This window comes from Paralichthys olivaceus, chromosome 13, assembly GCF_024713975.1.
Source record: "Paralichthys olivaceus isolate ysfri-2021 chromosome 13, ASM2471397v2, whole genome shotgun sequence".
NCBI lineage: Eukaryota > Metazoa > Chordata > Actinopteri > Pleuronectiformes > Paralichthyidae > Paralichthys > Paralichthys olivaceus.
The window spans coordinates 11943898-11968965 of record NC_091105.1 but is presented as its reverse complement, the minus strand read 5'-3'; the positions used below and the strand labels follow the sequence as shown (position 1 = coordinate 11968965).

Sequence of the window (25068 nt, the reverse complement as noted above, 5' to 3'; positions counted from 1 at the left end):
ATCGCAGCTTACATGTCCCGGTGAAATGGCTCTTTTTTTTGCTAAGGGAACAGTAGGGCAGGTTTATCAAGGATACAGGAAAATAATTATCTACAACAGAATTAGTTTGATTCCTTATGGTTTTATGAGACAAATGAATGCACAAATCTTTGTTTCATGTTCATAATATACAACAACAACAAAACAAGACACTAAATAAATCCAACTCAGATACAGAAATTTTATTATTTTATTATTGAATGGCAGCCTCTGAGTTTGCAACTTATAGTATTATTTTGCATTTGTGAATGAGCACATAAATGGGAAAATTGCAGAACAGGTTTTTTTAATTTTAGGTCAAGTTTCAGACAAAATCGCTCTGTCATGTTATATAAATAAGGATTCCACGGTCTTGATAATTGTCATTCATGTGACAGCTCTAGTTCCTCTTTTGATTAATTATGCCTCAGCCTATGTTGAGATCGCCGCATAGGGTTAGGGCTCGCCTGCTCTGATAGATACTGTGACAGATGGAGCTCTGGGTCTTTAGCCATCATTACCTTGGACTTGAAAGCTTGTTATCTCTCACACCATCTTATGCCAAACCTAATTCACAAAGATCAAGGGTTTGCCAAATCTGTAATGTGTCACTAAGGGGGGATTTTGGTTAGAATTTGAGTATTGGTTAGCTCACAGGGTTCTGTGAAAATATTTTTTTTACTGATAAAAATGGAATGAATGAATTATTCAGATTTTATATTGAGCTTTTTTTATCTAAGATAAAAATAAGGAATAACAATGAATGTAAATAGTCCCTGTTTTCTCTGATTATGGGTTACACAACGTATATCAGAGAGAGTTGTCTTATGTCTGGGGCGAGCCTGCAAGCTGTGCATTTCCTACTTGGCTTCTTGGTTGTGCTGTGATAAAAGGATTGAGGGGTTAAATGTTTGTCCAGCTGAAACAACACAGTAAAACTCCTTCTCTGTCTCTCTCTCTCGCTCTGTAGCCCAGTCGTCAGTGCTCAGGACCTAAAAATAGCCGCGCTGGCTCCACGCCTCTGGCTGGGGGACAGGTCAAATTATGAAGGAAGATGAAAAATTTAAAGGCACAGGCTGCTTGGCCACAAACCCAGCCCTACGTCAGTGGTCCGACTGAACAGTTGACTTGACTTTTATGGGCTGGAGTCAGATTATATTGACCGTGGATCTCGGCCATGTTTGGGATGTCATATTAATTGAAAAAGTCCCACTGGGTGCTGAGAATTATGAGTTAGTGCACTGTGGTGTCTTGTTTGTTGTTTCTCAAGTCCACCGTAAAACAGTAGCATGGGTGTTTCAAGGAAACGGGCTGTGTAATCCTGGAGAGGTGTTCTTGACACAGTTTGAGAGGCTTTTGAAATTGGGATCATGCTGTTATGGCATCTTACTGTTGGCTTTCTTGGCTAGCTAGCTGAAAGCATGCTTCCTGAGTAGCAGTACTGCCCTGGATACACACTGAACCCCCCCACATGCACACACACACACACACACACACACACACACACACACACACACACACTGAGCTAATGCACTGAGGTTACACTTAAATGAACACAGTGTTCCTTCGCTGTCTCATTTGACTTGACACGTCTTGTCAGAGTTTACAAAGATAGTGTTGCTTTGTTATTTGTAGCATTATATTTTTTCTATACATTTTTTTCCATTATACTGTAAATTGGAAGTACGTGGATTTTCATGTTTTGTGAATCAGATAAGATACAACAGCCATGTCTTGCTGCTTTATGTGTGTGTTTCTTTTCACTACATCAAGGCAAATATGGATCATTCCTCCCATGTACCTGAGAGAACAAAACCCGAGACATAAATAGAGCGAATGAGAGAGACTGGTTCAACAAATCAGAAAAGAGAGAGATGGAGGAATCAAGCCTCCATCTGCAGAGAGGGAGTCAGGAGACATGCCTTCTGGCAGGAGCTGAAGAAGACAGCTGTGTTTGGTGTGGTATTTTTAAACGCATCAATGCTGCTCCAATCCCCGTGCCTCGCCTGACCTATTTTTAGCCAGGGCTGGCCATTGTTCTATTTCTGTCACCTGTGGGCCACGCAGTTGTTGATTCACATGCAAATGAAGCTCGCTCCCTCCCCAGCTTGCATTACTTGCCTCAGTGAGGTGCTCAGTACGTGGTACACGGTTTTCCTAGCAACCCGGCTTTTGCATTTTTCCTCAGTCTCTGCTCAGACACACTGCTGAGGAGAGGAACAAGCCACAGAGAGAGAGGCTGATAAGGAGAGGAAAAAGAAGAAGCTGGGCTCTTCTCCTAACACTGTGTTTAGTGGCAGGGGCAGCCTGCTGAGAGGAGTGTGCAGTTTGTGTTATTGCTCCACAGCAAGAGTGGTTCTCTCAGAGGAGGAGGCAGAGGAAGGGAGAGAGAGTTGCCTGTTGTCGTGGTCTCTCCCCTGAGTGGCTGAGGGGTGGCTCTTGGTGACAGGAAACACAAGGCTGGCGATGAGACCTGAGCGCTGAGTGGAGTATGCTGCAGACGATTTACGAGGGCGAGTCAAGTTTCTCCACAACAGACGGGCGCGTTGGACACCAGCAGCTCCTCAACCAGAGCAAGATGCACAACATGAACAACTCAGGTGATCACACAGCCCGGTGTTCCTGCTCCTTTAGAGGAATCTCTCTCTTTTTCTCTCCCTCCCTCCCTTCTTTGCATTCCAGTCCCTGTCTTTTCCTCCAGTGCTGAATCCGCTCCTACTTCTCACTGCTGTCTCACATCCTCTGTGCCTCTCTCGCACACATTCACTCCCTCGCTCTCCCACGTCCTCTCAACTATTTGCGCTCAGCTGGTCTCTCATTCTGTGTGAAAAGGGAAACTCAAACCTCCTCAGCACAGCAACGTGGTAGGATCAGGCTCCTCTTCCTGAATCAAGGTATTTACTCCTGCTTTGTGAACTGTGTGTCTCAGAGGGATGGCTGCTTTTAATCTGGGTGAACACATGTCGAAAAAGTTGTGTTTATCCTCATCCAACATGCACAAAGAGTGTTGTTTTTCCAATAGAAGGAGGAAATGTGTTAACACTATTCCCATGCTCTGCCTGCCTGGAATGAGTCACAGTGAACATGAAAGGGCTGTTGTGTTTTGTCCATGTCAGAGTGCACTTTTCAGTGAACAGGAGAAAACTGTGAGAAAAATACTGAGGGGACAACTGAAAGGTTTCTCTCACCACAGTCCAGAGAATTGAATTGAAGAGTACACGACTGACATCAGTATGAGTAACGTCTGTTCACTGTATTGACTCAAGATGAGTCACACCTTATTTGCTTAGATTCATCCTCTTCTTTTGGCATGTGGCTATTGATCAAAATTTTTCTTAGTTCAGAGTTGAAGCATTGTGTTCAAAAAATGTCATGTGGGCTACTCAGATGAATGCATAACGAGAAAGTGCGTCATGTGAGTGCTAAATTTACTGAAAAATATGAGTTCTCACTTCATTTTCTCCAATTAGCCAACAGCAAGAGGGCAAAACAGGTTATTGAACCAATCTAACAGATTTTCTTGAATGTGTATTTACTGTGACCGAGTATTTCTGATGTGAAATAAAACCTTAAAAATAAAAAAACACAGCCTTAAGTCTGGTTTCAGACAAACAGGCACTGGGCTTAACGTGAGGAGATTTAAAAAATAAAACAGGAGGATGACAGAGAGATGACACATTCCACTCTGTCAATAGAACAGGTTATTTGACTATTGGGCTGCACTGTGTCTCAGCGGCCTGTGAACCAAACAACAGCTATAACACAGAGCTCCTGAACCCGGACTCCTTGCTTATTCTGTGGGTCAGCTATTCTTAGGTGAGTTATTTTCAGCTTATGGCATTAGCCTGCTAAGATTAGGCGTCTGTGCGTTATCATTCCATCTCAGCATGCTCCTGATATAACCGCAGTTTGGAACAGGTATTAATAGAAATCTTCGCCCGTTTTAATTTGTTCTTTCCACTTTATAGTAAATCACCTGACAATGCCTAACATGATCTGTGTAAGATGCTGTGTACCAGGTGTAAAGTAAGTGATTATTATGTGTTTTAGGGTATTAATCTTTTGCCATGAAAGTTTTTTTGGCGAAGTGATCCTTGTGCCATCTAAACACGTTATTTGTGCATTGTTGTCTAAAGCTTCTTGACATTTATGTCAGGCTCTGCCTCTCTGCTGTTGCATTTCAAGAGGAGCATGAAAATAAAAGGCGCAATGTTTTGATCAGTGTCAGTAACATTAAAGTCCTGACAAAAACGGCCCTCAGATGAGCTCGCCAACAAGGGAAATCTAATTAGTTTCCCCCCTGAGAGCAAAATATCATGTAAAATATCATGCAAGCTCCCTTCAATAGAGACAGTGACAATGCTGCACCTTTCAAGTCCTCTTGTCTGTGTCCTGTATCTGTTTATCGCCCGTGTTTCAAGTGCCCACTGCTCAGGAGCATGTGCACAATAATACAAAAGAATATGGGATTTTTTTGTCATTACTGATTGATCATTATAAGAATGAATTAATTTATTTTAAACCATTAAGCAAAGAGCATATTGAACAAAAAGTCCAAATAAAAATACATTGCACTTTTTGCAAAAAAAATTCAGTTGTAGGAAAGCACAGCTTGTGTTATTAGCATATGGTAATGGATGCTTTTCCTCTAGTTCAGGGTTTTGCTGTTGCTCAGGGTAATGGAGACAGTTGACTCTCTGTGATTGATTCATCTGGAATTGTATTGACTGGGGGATCTGGTGCCAGTATTTGGTTAATGATGATGAAAAGTCCGGACAGAGGGACACCAATAGACACTATGTCATCTCCGTTGTTATGCTTGGATACAGATTAAGGACATGTCGTTTTGTGTGTTGTTGTTATAAGACACATTTTATTTGGCATGATGGCAGGGCAGGTAACAGTCGGACCCCTGGCTCCCCTTAGTGAAAGACCTGTGGTGGTCTCAGCTCCGCTCTCTTTGTTAGCAGATAGCCTGCAAAGCCACAGCTCTGGCTCAGCTGCAAGGACGAGCCTGAGTCTTAAAAATAAAGACCTGTTTCCTGCTTTAGACATGCCAGCTGCTCAAAATAACAAGGCACTTAATGAGAGACCCAGCACCACATTGCAGTTCGAAGCATCAGCCTATTTTTGCCCTCAAACATCTTCTGTATCTCTGGTTCTATTTATACTGTCAGACAGGGAATTTAGATCAACAACCGTCTCTATGGCACATTAAATGTGCTCGCAACATACATGTTTACAGTGTCAACACACAGTGTACCATTATGTTGACTGTCACCTGCAATAAAAAGTAAAACTAAGGGAATATTAATCTATGGTCAGTGTCATGATGGGTTCAGATTTACTGACGTGTTTCACTGATGGAGCAGCAGGTCCTCCTGTATTAGAGATGAGTTGTGGTGATTTTTTGGGACTTACACTGGTCTTAAATTGAAGAAGAGCAGGTATAGCCTTTGTAACAAAGTTCAGGTACATAATTCTTTACATGCATATTGCAAAGCAGAAATACCAATATATGTATCTAGTAATTTATTAATTGATATTTTTCCAGGTAAACTTTTGTTTCATTTAATTTCACAAGTGTTATTACTGAAAATCAACCCTACTGAGCCCAACTGCCTAAATACATATAAATGTTAATATAATTTGTTTTAGCACCTACTTTTCACCACTAAGCACGTTTTTCCTTTTTTACAATCAGAGGTGAATATTATTTGACTTATTCAGTGACATCAAATTGTGCCTGCAGATGCTACCTAGATGTGTTACAGTGTAAGAATAGCTGCACCATTTATATTCAGCGGTATAATGTTTATAATATTAATATTTCCCTATTCTTGCAAGTTGTCACTCTATGTGGTAGATGGATAAAAAAAGCTTTCACTGAAATGTTCATGTCTGTTTTTAAAGCCGGTGAGTTCCAATTTGAGTCTGCGTGATGCCTTGTGTTGATGGTACATTACTGTATGTGTCTTTGTATTCCAGACACCTCACGTGTCATAGTAATGTCACTGTGATGTGCATCTATTCTCCCTGCAGGGTGGGAAGACTGCTAATGTGGCCTGAGGCAAAAAAAGACCGCCATCCAACATCTCAAATTAAGGCTGTGATTGTCACTCTAACAACCACCGAGGCTAATGAGAGGCATATCGGTTATAGAAATAAACACTTTGGGGACACTGGCGGTGCGACGCTGCAGTGGGAGTGTGGTCACTGGCCGTGAGTCACTCAATCCCCCTCTGGCAGGCCCTCCACAGGGAGGAATTTGGGCATGGGGCAGGGTGCTTGTCGCGCCCTTGTGCTAAAAACAAATTTGGGACCTGTCATTCATAAATCTCTTGTTTACCAGTGCCTGAAGACACTTCTGTGCACTTTCCACCAATCAGGAGACGTCTCACTTTCACCCGGAATATATTCGGATCACGGGTCATGATCACCGATGGCCCTGCGGGATCACTGAACCAGTAATGGTTGTCTCTTCTTCGTCGAGAGTGATCATCTCAGAATTTACCCAAAAGTTACATAAATGCAACACTGTGCTTTTATTTTTGCCTGCGTTAAATCGAGCAGGCCGCCTCACAACTGCGACAGACTTTCGCACATTGTCTATATTAAGACCCTGCTCAGAAAAGCATTTATATTTAGCCCTAGTTACTGGTGGTTCCGTATTCTCCTCTGCCTGAAGAGTATTTACAGTTCAGTTCAGTTCCAGGTAGTTTTTCTGTGCATTTGACTTAAATGCATCTACTGTACATTTTGGGCAGCAGATATGAAACTCAAATGTGTTCTGAGTACAGTTCAGAGAAAGAAGCATAATTTGACCCTTTTCGTGTGTTCAATAAGAATAATACAATTATGAAAGATGGAAGTTATTTATTTTTGTGTTGGTTAGAGGCTTCACCAGACCCCGAACAATTGTCTCTCCAGTCTCTACCTTTAGGACCTTATTATGTTCCCTCAACATTGTCATCCCATCTAGAGTTATTCTCGCCGACACGGTGGACAGACAGTGGACAAGAATAGAACAGACCCAGGAGGCTGTTGTGGTTTCCTCAAGGGCCATTTCATACGGCCTTGGTCATCAAAGGTTGCTTAAGCTTCCACACTCCTCCTCCTCCTCCCCCTCTGCATCCTGTTAAACCACTATCTGCGATTTTCTGATAGAGGCTCAGCTTGATGTGCTGATCAAAGTGGAGATCCTTAATGCCAATCACAGTGAGGTTACAGAATGAAATGTGAGATTAATTAGATATCACAGTGGTGAATTCTCAGAAGCAGCAGGTGTGTGTATGTGTGTTTTTTTGCTATATTTAGGTCCATTAGGACAAAGTATCACTAAGACTGCCTGACTCCCCGAGCCCCTCAACGGTTCACAGGTTCATGGCTGCCCCTGGAACAGCGAGAAAATAGTCCTTTGTCAAGTACTTACAAGCTAAGATTAATATTCCCTGTCAGGAGAGAAGAGTGTGTTCTACAGGTGCCTGTTCTCTGCGTCTGCCGAGCCGCTGCCCTCCTCTTGTCATTGGATTGATTGGAGCTGTTTATAGAACATAGAGAGAAAAATTAAAGCACGGGACTCCCCTGTAGCTGTCTACACTCTTTGAAGGTGTTTTAAGAAAAACGTATCATATCACTTAGCTGCTGATTCTCTCCAAAAAAATGTGTGCGTCTGTGTGTGTGTGTGTGTGTGTGTGTTGGAGGGGTTTTGTAACGTTTCCCTGTCTCTCTCTGCTGGGGACTCCTTTCTTATATAAGAGCTGAAAAGCTGATATAATAGTCAACATGTCACATTGCCACTGTAGGCAGGAGATGACATGCAGCGAGACTCGATATCTGCAGGATAGAGAGACGTAATTATGTCGCCACCGTTGCCATGGCAGCGGCAAGTTAGGGTGGTGGATACTAGGGTGTGGGGGTTGTCACAGACCAGGATTGCGCCACTTGCTTTTATGCTTCTATTTATAATCATCACCGCCGCATACACATGGAATGGTGGCAATGAAAAACAGGCTACACGACAAAACAAATGGGCGCCGGGGAGCTTCACGGCATCAGCAAGCATTAGGGCGCTGCATTTTAATTGATGGCTACACCCAGCGTTAATACTTCTTCTAATTGGTACTTTTATCATAGTTTATGAGGATGAGTACATAACAGGACAAAGTACAAAAGATTGTTCACAATGTGTCATTTAATTGTTGTGCTTCCAAAGAGCCGGTGATGTCGTAACATGGCTTGTGTTTGTTCTCTTAAATGTGACCCCTGAGAAGATTAAGTCAATGAATGCACTCAATAAATCTCCCTCCAGCCACTGGAATTTTAAGCAGGGTTGAATATTTCTGTCGTCTCTGAATCGATGAGACATTTTACAGTCTGGACAATACTCACCCTACCTTAAATGTCACACCATGATCGGCATACCGAACATGTCATTTTCTTTTCAAGAATTGGACATTTTGTTCAATGACTGGTTAAATTGCTTTTTCTATATGTAAAAGATGAGATTCTTTAAAAAAGAAAGCTTACTGAATCCAGTTGACAAATTCAGCTGGACACAGATGTGTGAAACATAAAAAGCATAATGTACAATTACTGATCATCCTCTGTGGAACTGAGTGATGAAGTAGCCCTGTCTCTGTTGCTCTTAACTGGAAATCGATTTTCTCTGTGGAACAGGCTATATATAGAGCGCAGAGACAAAAGGGATGCCCTCTCACTTTGTATCAGGCAATTACATGTAATGTAGGTAGTTGTCAGAGACAAAGGCAGCTCTCACCAATGCACACATTTGCAGTCAAAGACGAAATCATCGCAGTATCATGAATTCATAAACACACGCAGGTTCACAAGCGACTCGGTCTTAAATCATTTATGTTGAGGAGGGATGTCGGCATGATGTTCCGAGGACTGCCTTTATTTATTTATCAAACAGTGGAAAGATAGGATTTATGTAAATACTTAAATGACCACTCCAACGTTTCGTGCCAAATGTCCATTGAGTTTGTTATACAGCTGCTCCCAGTGGACCTTACTGAATGATGTGATCCTGAGTGTGTTTACAGTGACATTATAATTACAGGTTGCTGAGGATCATGGGAGAGAGCGATTATCTCTGAGCTTTCTTTCAATCTTTCCTTAATTTTAAATGTAACATTTTTAAAACTCATGTTTGTTTTTTCCTGTCCTTCCTAACTCAACCTTATTTGTTGCCTGATTGGGACTGATAAAAATAAAGATGCACTAAAGGACTGACGAACCTCTTTTCCTCTGCTTTTCCCTCAGTGGACATTAAGACTGACGTGCCATTGGCTGTGGATCCCCTATCTCCATTGGACCTGCGCACAGACCTGAGAATGCTGGGGCCAGGCTCGGACCCAGGATTGTGGGAGAGGCAGCTGCAGCAGGAGCTGCTCCTCATTCAGAAGCAGCAGCAGATCCAGAAGCAGTTACTAATCAGCGAGTTTCAGAAGCAGCATGAGAAGTTGACCCGTCAGCATCAGGCTCAGCTTCAGGAGCACCTTAAGGTCAGAGTTGCATTGAACAGCTGTACGAACGACAGCACAGCAGCGATCACGGCTGAACAACACAACACCGCAGTGTAGAAAACAGCAGAGCACACCACAGCATGGCATAGTGCAGATCAGTGAAAAACATTATGGCTCAGGACATCAACATTACACAGTGTAGAGAAGAAGAAAACTCACAGCACAGCAAGGCAGGGTGTTGAGCAAGACATTACAGCCCAGCATGAGCTCTGTTTTTACAGACAAGTACAGATCAGTCCATCACAGCAAAACAGAGACTGCAGAAGTTTATAGGAGCCACTCTTGTTTTAAAAATACATTTATCAGTGTGCTTCATGCTGACTCGAGGCCTGCATGTTTCCTCAGCTCCAGCAGGAGCTCCAGGCCATGAAGCAGCAGCAGGAACTCGCAGAGAAGGAGCGTCGTCTGGAGCAGCAGCAGCAGCAGAACCAGCAGGAGAAGGAGCAGGAGAGGCATCGACGAGAGCAGCATGTTTCCAGCCTGAGCCTCAGGGGCAAGGAGCGCTCCAGAGAGAGTAAGAGCTTGACACCGCCACCGTCACGATCTCTTCACCATCAGGGACGGAATTAGCTATTTTGACGCCCCCAGGCAAAAGCAAGCATGAGGCTCTGATATTATAACCCTCAACCTTTTCAATCATCTTTTTAATGCATTTTCTTAGAGTGGGGCCTGAGCATAATATGCAGAGAGCAGCTATAAGAATGGTATCCTGTAGCTGGATGTTGCACTGAATGAGAAAATACTCATATGCAGTATTCATACAGAGTTATAAAAATGCTCTGTTATCATCATCATGATTTACTGAAATATTCAGAGATCTTTTTGCGGTAAAGATCGACAGACATGGTTGTACTTAAAAACAACTGATATGACATTTGATAATGTTTTTATTTCCCCTTTTTATCTTCTGCAGCAACCAGTATATAAATAATCACAGTATTCCAGTCATATGTTAGGATTATCATTGAGGTCCACATTGGCCTATGTTGACACACTAGCTATAATTGAGCCATGAAATTATATTGTGTTGTATTGTAATATAAGGGGTGTTTTTAATCACTGTGTTTATTTGCCATCTGGCAGCACTTTAAGATCACCTATTCTCCCTGAACAGGACTAATGACAGTCTCAGTGGGATTATATCCAGTGGCCAGTGGGATTATATCCAGCAGTATAGCTGTACGTAAATAAAGAAATTATGTACAGTAAATCATTCTCACAGCACAGGATATTCAATTTGCAATGGGATAAAAAAACATGTCAATATGATATGTAACTGTCCTACAGGCAGCCGGGAAACAAGGCAAACCACAATTTTGAAATTAACTTAATTCATCAGCTATAGAGAAATATACAAGAGTAGAAGTACCATGATGACACGATGGTACTGAACTGGAACATTCAACTGATGACATAAGGTTGGCAGGTGACATTTAAGCTTTGAATTTAGGAGAGCATATCTCTCAATAGCTGATCAAAATAGATTTAGAGAGTGATTCATATCTGTTTTTACCTTATAGCTAATAATAGACTAGATCTAGGACTTTGTCGGGTCAGGTAATTTGAAACTGTGCCCTGCAACTGTAGCCGTCCAGTGGGAAAGAACATCGCTCGGCAGTATCACTTCAGCAGCTTGAACTAATATGGTGCTCATAGACCACTAGGGGGAGATGTCCCTACATAAGTGGTGGGTTCTGTTTTTGGTGAGATTATAGAGAAAAAAATGGAATTCTGGGGATTCAGGGCAGTTTTCAATTCCAGCAGTGATTTAAATGTGATATAGGGAAACAGATGACGAAATCTATGAGTCACAGAAGGGTCACAATTTGATTTTTAATGTTATATTGGCAATAATATGTCATGAGTCATAGCCCTAGGGTGACCCCAATCCCTTTGGTTCCGTCTTTTGGTCTCACAGGTGCAGTGGCCAGTACGGAAGTGAAGCAGAAACTCCAAGAGTTTCTGTTGAGCAAATCAGCCAAGGACCCTGCTACTAATGGAGCCAGTCATTCTTTCATGCACCACCCAAAACTCTGGTACACGTAAGTACTTTAGCTGTTTTGGAATTAAATTATATATTTATATTTATATATTTATATATATTATTTATATATATAAACAACTGTATTTAAATCAATTGTGTGATCATCTGTGTGATCAGGTCTTCTCATCACACATCACTGGACCAAAGCTCTTCTCCTCTGGGCGGCACATCCCCCAACTGCCAGTACACTCTGCCATCACCCATAGAGAGCAAGGACGACTTCCCCTTGAGGAAGACAGGTTTGCTAATTTGCACACACATACACACACACACACACACACACACACTCAACACATAGCACAGACAAAAATTCAAACACATCTGTACATTAGTGTGCACAGACACACAGTAAAGTAAAAATATTTCATCATGAGTGTTTTAAATGATGCTGTGTATTATTAATTCTCCATTTACTTGGCTAGGTTTTTAATACAGTTAGCGTTTATTTGACCTGTGTCAATCAAAAGGTCGGCGTCCTCCGCAAGTATTTCCTGAGGTTGCTGATGACCTGCTAATGACATCAGTCAGGCTCATTATGACCCCGTGCTCCCTCCTCTTTCCTCCAGGGCTCGACACAAAACTCTCAGAAGGGGTGACGCATGCCAGAAACGTAACCTAAACCTGCCTTATTTCTATTTGGATTATTCCTAAACATACCAGCTGAACGCGGCCAGCAAAGCAGTCTAATCGCGTGTTTTCGCTTCACAAGTTTAAATTTTAATTACTGTTATTTGTACTGAAATTATCTTGCCATTATTTAAAGGAAACCACATTTGTCCCTATGTTACAATAACAAACCAACCTGCGAGGCCCCTTTGAACTCCTCTGTGGTGAACTGGAGAATTAAAGCAGATTAATTTCTCCTGAGTTATGGCTTTAAAAACTATTTTAAAACAACGCAGGTTTCCACCAAAAAGCAGCTCAGGTTTGTTGGTTTAAAGTCGGAGGAACCCTTTGGGGACGACTGTGTAAATAAGAATAATTCCCGCCTCACTTGGTTTGCAAGTGCTCGCCAAGCTCCAAACTTCATAATTGGGCTGTGAGGTCACCAAATTGCATTATGATCCTTTCCCTTCTGTGTCTCTTGTAATTACAGTGAAAAACAATTATACTTGTTGAGTTATTTAACTACAGGCCTGTCATGTTGCGTGTATACACAATTTAAGGATCAGGCAAAGAAATTATATCTTGTAAATTAAAGTAACTGCAAAGCAAGACTAAATATCAGAAAGGTAAATGAAAGCTATGGCAACTTTTATTTATTGTAATTTCTTTGAATCACACCATTTTAAAACAGAAATACCTCTTTTAAAGATATATATTTACACTTTTAGAACCTACCTTTAGACTCACAAGTGTAATAACCAGTTGAAGACATATTTTATAAAATAACAGAGGCTTTGTACTGCAACATTGTTTGTCTCACACTGTAAAAAAGCAGGTTTAAGCAAACAACTGCTCTCTTCTCCTCAAACACAACATTTTTATCCTTTCATTCCTGGTTAACTCATCTCCCCAGTGTCTGCGCCTGACTCTGTTGCACTGATAAAAAACTATTTCTTGCTCTTTGAATTCCTGAATCTATATGTGGTCATTTCCTGCTCAGGCCTTCCTCCCCCACTTCCTGTCTGTCTTCATTAAAGTCCTCTGAGAGCTTGGCACGCGAGGGGGGACACACAAAGGTAGTGTTGTTTCCCCGAGCCACTAGCTGTCGCTGATAGCTGATTGGCAGGTGTTTGCCGAGTTAGGATTGGCACGAGCAGGATGAACCTGGACAGGACTGTTTGTTTAAGCAAAGATAGCTCTCTGAAAACAAAGTGGAGATGACTCGAGTGCTCCGGTGTGAAGAGTTCCACTCCTTCATTTGGCCAGAGGGCAAAGAATCATCTCTCTCAGGTCGAGTTCGAGGTTCACACTGAGGTCTATGATGTCCTGTGTCTAAGGCTTAAATATGAAATATAGGTTTGAGTTAGCAGCTGATAAAAATGTGAGTTTTATTCAAATAGGTATAATGTACTTACATTATTTTCCCTGGAAACAGGAAATAATGAGGACACATTATCTTGTCCTGCTAATAGTCAAATTTCATTTTTTTGAAACCTTTGTGATAACTTAAGATATAAATATGTAAAAATTCTTCACTAAAATGTCTAAAAATTACTACTCATATGTTATATATTTTGTTGACTTACAATATCCAAAACATTTTCCAACAATGTTCACTGCCAGAGAAATCCACGATTTTATCTAAGGTAACAGGGTGTTTAATTTGGTTGTGAGACCCCTAGTGGCTGAAGTTACATTTTCTGTGCTTAAATCCAGCTTCCATTCATGTTAAGCACATTAATATAGTATGCAGGACAATATTATAGCACCGAATACACATGTTTAATCAGTAGAGATGACAAAACTAGCTCTGAAAATACAAATCTGAAACAGAAACAATACGTGTTGTGTTCTCTTTACATTATTAGTCGTCCCATTAACAGTGAAATCTTCGTTAAATACACAGAACAGCTAAGATAACCTTGGTTTAATTTCCCCTCACAAACAAAAAGCTCTTTGAAGAATTTCACGTGATGAACTTGTTTACTTGGTATATCCTCTTCGTTTCACTTCCAGTAACCAGAATAGACCGGACCAAGGCTGCGCCGTAGTTTGTGCCCAGAATAGTTGCAGCTTAGCAGTAAGACGTGCGACACCCTCTCTGGTCTTGACCCAGTTGCCAAATGTGACCGTTCAGCAGGTGCAGGAAAGATTTTTTTAAATAATTCGGCAAAGGTAAAACTGTAAAGCCTGAAGCAGAATGTTATAAGATCGTGTATATCAGAAACATGAATTTAAGAATTGAACTCAGATCTTATGGCAGAGAATATCTAAAATATGAGGATCTGTGAAAAGCTTTGGTTACCAGTGTTATATTGTGTTAAAATAAACTGCAACCAGCAAGCATAACTTCCCCCAATTCAGCCTCAAGTTACATAAGAATATCGTTTAAAAAACATTGCAGGCCTCCAAGAACCCACACCTCAGCTTTCCACAGCCGTGTGTCCAGGTCCAGACACGGTGACGGCAGATTTCCAATTCTGATTAAGTGGAGATAACATAACACATTACTTGACAAAGCCTCAGTCCTGCAGCACCACTTCTCAATATAATAAGGTGATTGATTTATGAGCGTGATATTGCAGGTATCGCTGTGTGTTTTTCTTATTAACCGAGCAGCCGCAGAAGAGGTGACCCAGGTGTTCTGTGTCTGTGGCACGTACTTCGCCGCTGCCATCATTGCCTCCTGTTGCACCGTGCTCCAGAGCATTTTTTTTCCATGGAGACCAGTGAGAAAGTGTTTGTTCCTGCTCTGCTGTCTGGCGTTCCCGTGGCGACCAATTGGGATGCGTAGCTTGGTGGCAGCAGTGTGTAAAAATAGAAAGCAATCAAGGCAGCGGGGCGTGAAGCAGATTCATACGACTCCCAACAGCGTTTTCTCTCCATTTATCTCTCCTGCCTCCTTTCTTCCTCCCTCGCTCGATTTCATTTCATTCTACCTCACACCCACAGGATTAGAGGTCTGTGCCACGTATTAGGGAAGAAGGTTTTTGCTGCTTTTGACAAAAGCCAGAAATAGCAGCATCTGGCCCACTCTCCTAGCTGTGCCCCATCGCTGATCCCTCCTTCTTTACCCTGCAGTGCACACGTCATAGCCCCATTTCCGTATGTATAGCTGTATGTTGTACACATTGCGAGAGACTTATTTAATTATTGATTCGAGCTAAATAATTTAAACAGGTTGGCTATTGTGTAACAACAGGTTTGTATAACTTGAATGCAGCTCTGTGCGCTTTCAGTCAAAGGAGCGGCTTATCCATTCTGCTTCTTTATTTGAGTGCGTGAAGCTAGCTGTGGGATTCCATGTCCAAAGGGTTGATGGGAAGTCCATATGAGACATCCTGACCCACTGACTCACTGTCACTGTGACTAGACGGGCGTAAGACTCAGCAGCCAGGCGCAGAAGAAGGATATACTTGCATTTATATAACTGATTCTCCCAGTATTTATAATTCATTCAGTGACTTGATTCAAGCTCCAGTCTTTGCTAAATTATTTGCAATATATAATTTTTCCATCACATCAGTGACAAACAGACATATGAGACGATTTTAATTTTTTTTTAAATAAATTTATTTAATATACATTTATTTTTTATCAGACATGTAACTACCATCAAGCTCTCAGACGTCATGTCCTCAATGATTTCCTAAAAGTGACTTTTTAGTTAGCAAGGGACTCAATAGTCTGTAATAGTCTTATATTTAAATGTAATCTAATGGCATTGTGCAGGATTAATTTTATTATTATAATATTCAGTTTCAGGAATCATTTATAAAAAAAATTAAAAGTGATTAAATTATCTTATGTGAGACATTTTGCCAATATTTGACAAAAACAGCTCATAAATCAATCATTAATACCAGTTAAAACAAAAATGTCTGTTGCACAGAATATTACATCAGCTTCTCTGTCAACACTGACGGACTGAATTTGTAAGTCTGAATCAGTCCAGGCGTGTGTGTGTGTGTGTGTGTGTGTGTGTGTGTGTGTGTGTGTGTGTGTGTGTGTGTGTGTGTGTGTGTGTGTGTGTGTGTGTGTGTGTGTGTGTGTGTGTTGGACGGCGTATTTGGGTATCTCTGTTTTGCATTAGGAGTAGTGGGGGGCGTGGGGAGAGCCTGAAACATCTGCCATGTTTTTGTGTTAGTTTAACTGTTGCTACTGTATCAGACTGTGGTCACCAGGGCGGCAGGTAGCGGACTCGTTCACTTAGAGCCTGTGTGTTGCTCAACCTAATTTAGTCCAGATGAGGTGGAAATGGGCCCAATCCTGACTCATTTAATTTATCTGAGACCTGCCCTGAATTTCACTGAAACTCAAATCGTTACATGTCAGAGTGCGACGCCGTTGCTTATTTTTTAACTGATTTATAGAATTTTTTATTTCTCCTCTAGTTTCCTCTTATTTTATGATGTTACTGTTTGCTTTGATAATGTTTAATTTCATTCAGGCTGAATAAAAGCATACGGTTCAGCTCTGTAAAAATAGCCGCAGAACACACACATGATCGGATGATTTGTCTCCATTTGAGATATATCTCCAAATACTGTAATATGAGACTTGAAGTAAAAATATCTCTTCCTTTTGTTTTTAGCCTCTGAGCCCAACCTGAAGGTACGATCCAGACTGAAGCAGAAAGTTGCAGAGAGGAGGAGCAGTCCGATGCTTAAGAGAAGAGAAGGAAACATCATGACTCCATATAAGAAGAGGGCCTTAGAGCTAATGGGTGCGTATACAAAAATATAAAATTATATTCTTTCTGAGAAGTACTTTCCATACGTCAAACTGCGTGAAATTGTCTCTATCACATTATCTGGTGTTTAAAATGCTCTTTGTAAACAATACAAGCCTTCATCTTAGTGTCATTATTGCAGAACTGGACACTTAACTTCAGCGTTAAGACAGACCTTTGTAATCAGGCAGCCATGACAGTACACATTAAACTGTTGTGAGGCTGCAGCTGTTATGCCAAACCTCTGTGTGTGTGTGTGTTGTGTATAGAGCGAGAGCATGCACACCATGTCTAAACTCCTTGATGTTTCCTAGACTCTACACCCACTAACAGTGCCCCTGGCTCCGGCCCCAGCTCTCCCATAGGGGCCTCCAGTGCCTTGGGGGCTGAAAATGGACCCTCTTCTCTGCCTACTACCACAAAAACTGAGGTACGTTTGTAAATCACCAGCAAAAATAAAACAAAAAAGCTTAACTTCTGCCGTTCTGCACGGGCATCGTGTAATATCAAAGCTGTAATTTTAAGTCAGGGCAGTAAATGCCTGTCTGTCCTTCTGCTCGCAGCTATAAAAACAGCCTCTGTGTGTTACACTCCAATGAAAATGGCTCCCCACACTGACATTAAAGAGGCACAGCTTGACCCGCATGTCTGATCACTTGCGTAAAGATGACACATTATGTAGCAAAATAAATGGACTCTATCAATGTTAGGGTTCTGAACACAGATGGGGGAGAAAAAAGCAACAATAAAAAATATAATGCTGCACATTTTTTATCCAGTAGTTTTTCTTTTTCCAGATGTACAGTACAATCAGTTTTATGTTTTGCAAAAAAAAAAAAAAAGAAAACATCTTTAGTTTGGCTATAAGGTTGCTGTTGGCTTATAGTGGTGTTCCTGTCATTGGCCTGGCTGCATGCCTGTACTGAGTGGTTCTGAGGCGTTTCCCAATAGATTCATGGCTGAGTTACAGACTCGAGCTCCCTTTGGACCGAGCTCACAAAGCCGAGCATTATAGAGGGTGGCAGATATGACACATCTCAGAACAATATTAACAGAGCAGCTGTGTTTTCCTTAGCCATCGCTGTTTACTCTCCCAGGGACCTCCGGCGACACAGAGAAGGGTGAGACGCCCTGACACCGGGCTGAGGGTTGAGGCTCAGGGAGACAGAGGAACTGTGGAGTCTAATTGATATCCCAGGCCCTGGTAGCCAAAGACACCCACATGCTAACAACATAAACAGACAGGATTGCTATTGTATCGGGCCAAGCCGAGGCTCTCATGAAAGTCATTGGTGGACCGCGGGGCTGCCTGTAGACCTCATGCCTGTTGCAAAAGCAAGGCGTGTTTATGCACCGTTACATTAGGTATCCTTTTTCAGAGGGAACGGGTCCCTCGGGTCAAATATGGGCCGGATATCCACATGCAGGTCACTGAGTACTGGTAGGGGTTGGAAGGATAAACATGGCTGTTCCAAAACCACATGCTGGTCCACTGCTCTGCTGGGTACAGGAAGTATGCCCCAGTGCTGATGTTCTCTGAGAGAGTAGCCTAAGGGCGGAGACCGCAGAGTCAGAAAAGGCAGCAGGCCGATCAGGGCCTGAAGAACTGAGGGGTGGAGTGGTAGATTCAGACGTTTGGATTGTTTTATAATGGTTTATCATCCTCAGCGGTGCCATTATGTGAAGCTCCAGGAATCCTCTGCTACCTGCCACTCCTTCCTATCATCCATCATAAAAACTCAAACCTTTCCGTTTGGCAGTGAGGAGGGCTGTTGCTCGTCATAGTGCGTTAATGTTTACGCCACTGCTCATGTTGCCTTTTCGAATTTCTCCATTGTGGGATTTCTAAATCTATCACCTCCTCCTAAATCTCTCTCTCTCTTCTGCTCTGTCCTGTGTGTTTGATCCAGAGATGGCCTTCACAGCCGAGATTATTCCGACCGGAGGGCTCTGTGTCCATGCTGAGCTTATACACATCTCCCTCCTTACCCAACATTTCCCTGGGGCTTTCGACTGCGTCCTCACCCATTAGCGTGAGTACAAATTTTGCAGACATTCTCTGATAACCCATATGTTTACTTGAAATTTCCTTTAATACACCGGATACGTTTTTCAATGATGCAAAGCATTTCAGCTCAGTTTGAAACCATCAGTGGATGTCTGGGGGCTCTCTACGCCCGCAGGTCTCTGACCTGTGGCCCCGAATGATTTTATCAACCTTAGATAAATATTGCTCTGCAGTGTCTTGTGTCCAGCATGTTCTTATCTTCCCTTATTACCTCATTCATCACAGTTTTAAAAAGTCCAAAGCCACTGAAGTGCAGCTCCTGATAACACAACAGATGATTTATCATCGTTTTAGTTCTCTGGCACATTCCACAGAGGCCTGTTCATCAGCTGCACCAACTTTCACCATTGATGGACTTCAGCATGAACTCATTCACAAGAAACAGCTGATATATTTGAACTTGGCTTGTTGAAATGAACAGATATAATTCTTACAAACTATTATTAACTAGAATGGCACTCAGTAGACTTTATACCTCCGCCAAGGCCCAACAGTTCCGTAATGAAACCACATTTTAATTCACAAGGTCTGGATCTGCACCACATTGCACACACTCATAAATATCAGTCCCCCTAAACATGCTAAACATTTATTTTTTTCATTGTGAACCATGAAGTTGTATCTGATAAATCAACAAAAATGATGACAGATGATGACCTGATCTTGCAATGTTAAAGAAAGTTTAAAAATCGGATCTGGATCCATGTTCTTCTCTGATCTACATCCAAACTTTTTGTGTAATCCTGCTATAATCCAACTAACTAACAGACTAATAAACAGACTAAAACCTCCTTTGTGGAGGTAATAAACAGTCCTAATGCACAGAATGTGTAAAGTCAATTAACAATTAACTTTCTCCTCTCTCAGGCTGCCATGGGGTTGAAAGACAGATCAACAGAAATCAGACATGGGCTGCCTGGGAATCTCCTGGGCCCCGTGCCTCTTCAGACAGGCCTGGAGTCTAAGGTGAGCCCCAGTCACCAGGCTCTCCTCCAACACCTCCTCCAGAAGGAGCAGATGAGGCAGCAGAAGATCCTCTCCTCTGGTAAGTCTTCCTTCCTTGTCTTTAAACATCACACTACAATGTGTTCTTGTTATTTTTGGTAAAACTTAATTAAATATATATTTTTTTCTTCTGTCAAGGCCCTGGCTCCATGTCGTCCCACCCTCAGTCCCCTCTGGCCATGAAGGATCGCCCCTCCAGCAGTCGTCCTAAGCTACCAAAACACCGGCCCTTGAACCGAACCCAGTCGGCTCCACTGCCCCAAAACACACTGGCCCAACTTGTCATCCAGCAGCAACACCAGCACTTCCTGGAGAAGCAGAAACAGTACCAGCAGCAGATCCACATAAATAAGGTATTGTGCTGTTCATCGATATTCAAATCACAGGGGAGGATTTTGACTTTCAGATTGCTTCTTGCAGCATTTTTGTATTCCATTTCACGTCTCCTGAGAGCTCATTTTACTGCAGGGAGTCTGATTTAATCATTTTCAGCACACAAATGCAGATCTATTTTTAGCCTTTTGTAAAAGCATCTGTGGTAGCTCAGGTTTACAGACCCGGGCCCGAGTCTGTTCTTCCCTGGAATCCTGGTGTTTTTCTGCTAAGCAAAGAACTTCTGCCTGACTTCAAATGGGGAAGAAATGCTTCCCCTGCACTAATTCTGTTATCATAGCTTAAGGCATCAGTGCTGTTCACATGCTAACTCTGTGAAATTCAATTCAAGCTAAGTTCAAATGAAGGAAAAGTGCCCAGAATACATTTTGTTCCTCTGTGGCAATATTTGTGTTTCTGTACGCCAGCCGAGGTGACCTCGCTTTACACAGAGTGTAATTATTCTGGTGAGGGACGTGTGTGAGGTGGCAGACACTGTGAAAGGCAGCATTGTGTGAGCTCACATACTGATGTGTCCCAACGCTGGGTCCTGAACGAGCCATGGGAACCATACAGCATTTCTTACCTGGAAGTAATCGAAAGCACAAAGCAGCAAAAGCACACTCCAGATCATACAGCACAGACAGGACTGCTTGAATTCCTGTGTGACACTGAAGGTGACCAACACGCTTCCCTGCGTCAAACAGCAGCTGAAGATCTTTTTAAATACCGGCTGCAGTGATTGAAAAGTACTCAACACTGTTCACTTGATTTGAAAAGAGCTTTGGAATAATTGCGACATCTTGTCCGGGACCACGTGAACGTGCGCTGCCACGATCACTCAGGCCAATGAGATCGCGAGTAAAGCCTCTTTCAGTGGAGGTTATAAATGGCCACTAATCAGGGATGAGCCCTCCGTGTTTATTGAGAGGGATCGCCAAAACATTGCCCTAATTAATTTCCTAGCAGAGGCTTGTCTGCGGTTGTTTTTAAACATCCTATAGTGCCTGCAACAGTAGGGGGCACTAATGGAAATTTACAAGAGCTTAAGGATTTTAAGAAGAGGTATGAACAGCGTTTGCTAATGCCAGACTAAGGAGGCTAATTCTTGTAGCTGAAGGGATATTTATACAAGGCCTACATTCTGTAGACAGTAATGTTTGTGGTTACCAGCTGTTTATCAGCCTGCTCACGGAGCCCTCTTGTGGTCGAGTAATTGTGTCACGCCACAATTTCAGTGGTTCTGATTAAACAAAGCTGCAGTAACATCTCCCTGCACGGGGTTTCTCTGTCAGACTGAGGCTGAAACCCACGTGCCTCTGTTTCTGCTAACAAATATTTAAAAATGATTTGACACTATTATTCATTATCATCATATTAAAATCTAGATGTCACTGATTTTAGCTGTGGGTTAGCCTCTGAGCCCAACCTGAAGGAACGATCCAGTGTTTCAAAAGAGTTTTAGCTTGTAGCTGTTAAAGACCGTTTTTTTTCACTTAGTCCCACGTGCATCTGAAAATCTTAATTCAGACTTTTGAGGGACAGATGATTTTCAAAGTGTAGTTTGATGTGCTCATAAAGTGCTTGCAGATACACTGAGTTTGATGCAGCACTGTGTGATTTGCTCTCTGGTATCTTCTTAACAAGTCTGTACAGCAACATGCTGACAAACTGTTTGCTGGAGAATTTAACAACAGTTTACAGGAAGTTACATAAGAAAAGACCTTGAACTTTCTGACCCCTACTTTATAAAAATAAAACGAGTGACACTAATCCACTTACCTGGGGCAGCCACCATTATTCCTCGGTTATTAACCCACATATAAAAGCAGGAACAACAGCTAATCTGCTTCCACTCTTAAACCTCCTTAAAATATATTTTTCCAAAGCCAGGAGACTGGCTCTGCATCAGTCTGACGTTTCCCTTTGTCATATTAATAAAGTTACAGTAGCTTTATTGAATGCAGATATTCATTTGCGGTTTCCTGTGGTTGTGTAAATGTCATTTTGGGTCTTTTGTGTTTTGTTCCATTGTAAGAGCATGATTACATTTAGCAAAAATTCAGCGTCAGACTCGATATATCAACATTAGAAAAAACTCACACCTGCCTTGTGTATCCCACAGTTTCCACCTCCCAGTCAACTTTGTGTTTCATCCAGTTTTTTGATTACTGCTGGATTTACATTTAGATATTGATTATATTTTCAAAGAGATTAAGAGTTTGATTCCATTCATTTACTGAGAGATTTGAAAAAAGAAATATTTACTTAAAATCCAGACATCTAATTAAAAACAGCAAAGTATTATTAAATGGTTGTAAATAGACAGATAAGAATTGTACGTTGTGCTGCTCTTTGTGTATATTTACTTGCTTATTGTTGTTTACATGAATTGCTATTTTAAGTTCCCTTGCTGCATGACAGCATCACTGACGTGGAGTGTGTGTGTGTGTGTGTGTTTTGCAGCTGTTGTCCAAGTCCATAGAGCAGTTACGTCAGCCCAATGCGCACCTGCAGGAGTCGGAGGAAGAGCTGGAGGAGCAGCAGCAGCATGGGGAGCAGATGGAGAGCATGCAGGAGGACAGGCTGCCCCCTGGAGGAGTCATCCGGAAGCACACGCTCAGCAGCAGCAGCAGCAGTGGCTCCAGTGGCGAGCTCCCAGACGCCCACTTTGGGGTCATCAGGGTCAAGGAGGAGCCAGTTGACAGCGAGGACGAGGCGCTGAGCGGCCCGAGCTTAGAGTCAGTGCAGAGCACCTATCTCCACCAGGTCAAAGGGAGACTGGTGATAAGAGCCATGATCTGAGAAGGGAAGAGGATGAGATCACACACTCACAACATTCGCAGACAAACAAGTCTCTACAAACGTGCATCGACATCTCAGACACACACACACACATACACACATACACACACACACAGCAGCCATTGCACAGTAGGCCAGCTCTCCCTGTCACGACCCCGTCTCACTCAGCTGCAGACTCACTCGTCCCACGCTCTCAGACTCTCCATTTGTGATCTTCGTGTAGTGATCTCTGTAAAATATGTACGTTTCACTTTTATGTGTATATAATATGAAAGAGAATTTAGACCGTTCTTTTTAAAGAGCTGCTTTGGTCATCAAGTGACGACCAGTTTCATGTACATATGCTGTGGATTTTAGCATCAAAGATGATTTCTAGAGGGAAGGTTGAACAGGTGTACAGCTTCGAAGAGCCAACTTATGTTCCCGTCTTGTACATTTTTGCCATAAAATATTTGAACGCTCTTCTATCCACTTCAGCGTCGAGAATTATCACAAAGTCCTGACGGCGTGTTTACGAGTTTGAAACACTACATGACCCGATGTTCCATGTTAAGTGGTCTCAGTACTGAAATAATGGAACATCTGCATTAGAGAGAATGTATACTTTAATCCTTTAAACAGAGGACGCTCCCTCATGGCAGACTTGGGAGCGATATTGCCATTGGAAATAAGGTCCGCTGCTCATATTGCAATTTGAAGGATAAAGCACTAAATCCTTGCCTGGGTGTGCAGGCATCTCCCAACACATCCCGAGTCTCCATGTCTCTCTCTCTCTCTCTCTCTCTTTGAGTAGAGCCAGGGCCCCGTGCGCTAAGCCGAGCTCTCCTCCCTCTCTCCCTCTCTCCCTCTGGGTCCAAATCAAAGCTTGAGCCGGGTTCCTGTCCGGCTTTCAGCAGAGGAGTCAGAGAGAAAGAGAGAATGAGAGAGAGAGAGAGAGAGAGAGAGAGAGAGGGCCGGGCAGGAAATGCCTTCTAGAAGCCAGGAGTTGGAGTGATTCATGTGTGCAGGAATGTTGAGAGAGGAGGACCTAGGGTTGGAGGAGTCCAAGGGGCCAGGCTCGAGAATTGATTTACTGTCAAGACGAATTACAAAGTGAGTGGGGATATGGTGAAGGGAGTCCTTTTTAAAGGGAATCGCTTCCTTCGTATTCCCTCGTGGCATGGTTACCTCAATATGCAGGTTTGATGTTACTTCAACAAAAAACAAAAAAACAACAAAAAAACCACCCTGGATGGGACCTTGCTTCTTCTTCTTTTTTTTCTTTTTTTTTTTTAAAAGCCTGTTTTCCCCCCTGAAAGTGCCCATTGCTACATGTATACTCTGTCTTAAAGTGATCAATCAAATGTATTGCATAGCTGTAAACCTTCCAGTTTCATTTGTACCGTCAACTAAATGTTAAAACAAAAGAAAACAAACAAAAAAATGCTAGTATGAGGTTCTGTGTGTGGATCCATGTGAAAATCAAAACTGTTTGTCTTATACTGTACATTGGAGATTGTCCGGCCGTAATGTTTTTAGTGTAAGTAAACACAATCAGAACAATGTGAGTCTTGTTCTCTCGCTCCCTTTGATTCGGTCGTAACGAGAACCCCCTTCGCTGTCGGTGGGTGTGTGTGTGTGTGGGGGGGGATCCTGTCCATGTGGTCTGTTCATAGCGGTTTGCAGTTTTTCTTCTCTTGTTATTTTTTTGCCTTGTGTGATTAAAAATCTTTTTTTTAAAAATAAAGTTCATTTACCTCTGACAGCGTCTCTTGCAGATTCGTCATTTATGTGTTTGCGTCTCATTTTACTGTCACAGCGTACGCAGCTTGCAGAAATAAACTTTCCATCCTGTAAATTCAAAAACGACACTCTCTGCTTATTTAGAAAT

The 25068-nt window shown here is 42.2% G+C and overlaps 1 protein-coding gene across 1 annotated transcript; it reads left to right on the top strand.

The window, feature by feature from the left end:
• The first annotated feature begins 1828 nt into the window (after window positions 1–1828).
• Window positions 1829–24940, top strand: hdac9b (histone deacetylase 9b). Its single transcript, XM_020093174.2, has 11 exons — window positions 1829–2618; window positions 9304–9545; window positions 9912–10080; window positions 11485–11608; window positions 11728–11849; window positions 16811–16942; window positions 17263–17378; window positions 18859–18981; window positions 19884–20061; window positions 20160–20374; window positions 22860–24940. Exons 1-11 carry the CDS (start codon window positions 2510–2512, stop codon window positions 23196–23198), a joined length of 1869 nt encoding a protein of 622 aa, XP_019948733.1. The 5' UTR covers window positions 1829–2509; the 3' UTR covers window positions 23199–24940.
• Window positions 24941–25068: the final 128 nt, after the last annotated feature.

Bases quoted from the DNA above. Each gene is read 5' to 3' on its own strand.
- hdac9b (XM_020093174.2), top strand. From the start codon at position 2,510: ATGCTGCAGACGATTTACGAGGGCGAGTCAAGTTTCTCCACAACAGAC. The intron at 2,619-9,303 runs GTGATCACACAG...CTTTTCCCTCAG, and splicing joins GCACAACATGAACAACTCAG to TGGACATTAAGACTGACGTG. The intron at 11,609-11,727 runs GTAAGTACTTTA...CTGTGTGATCAG, and splicing joins CACCCAAAACTCTGGTACAC to GTCTTCTCATCACACATCAC.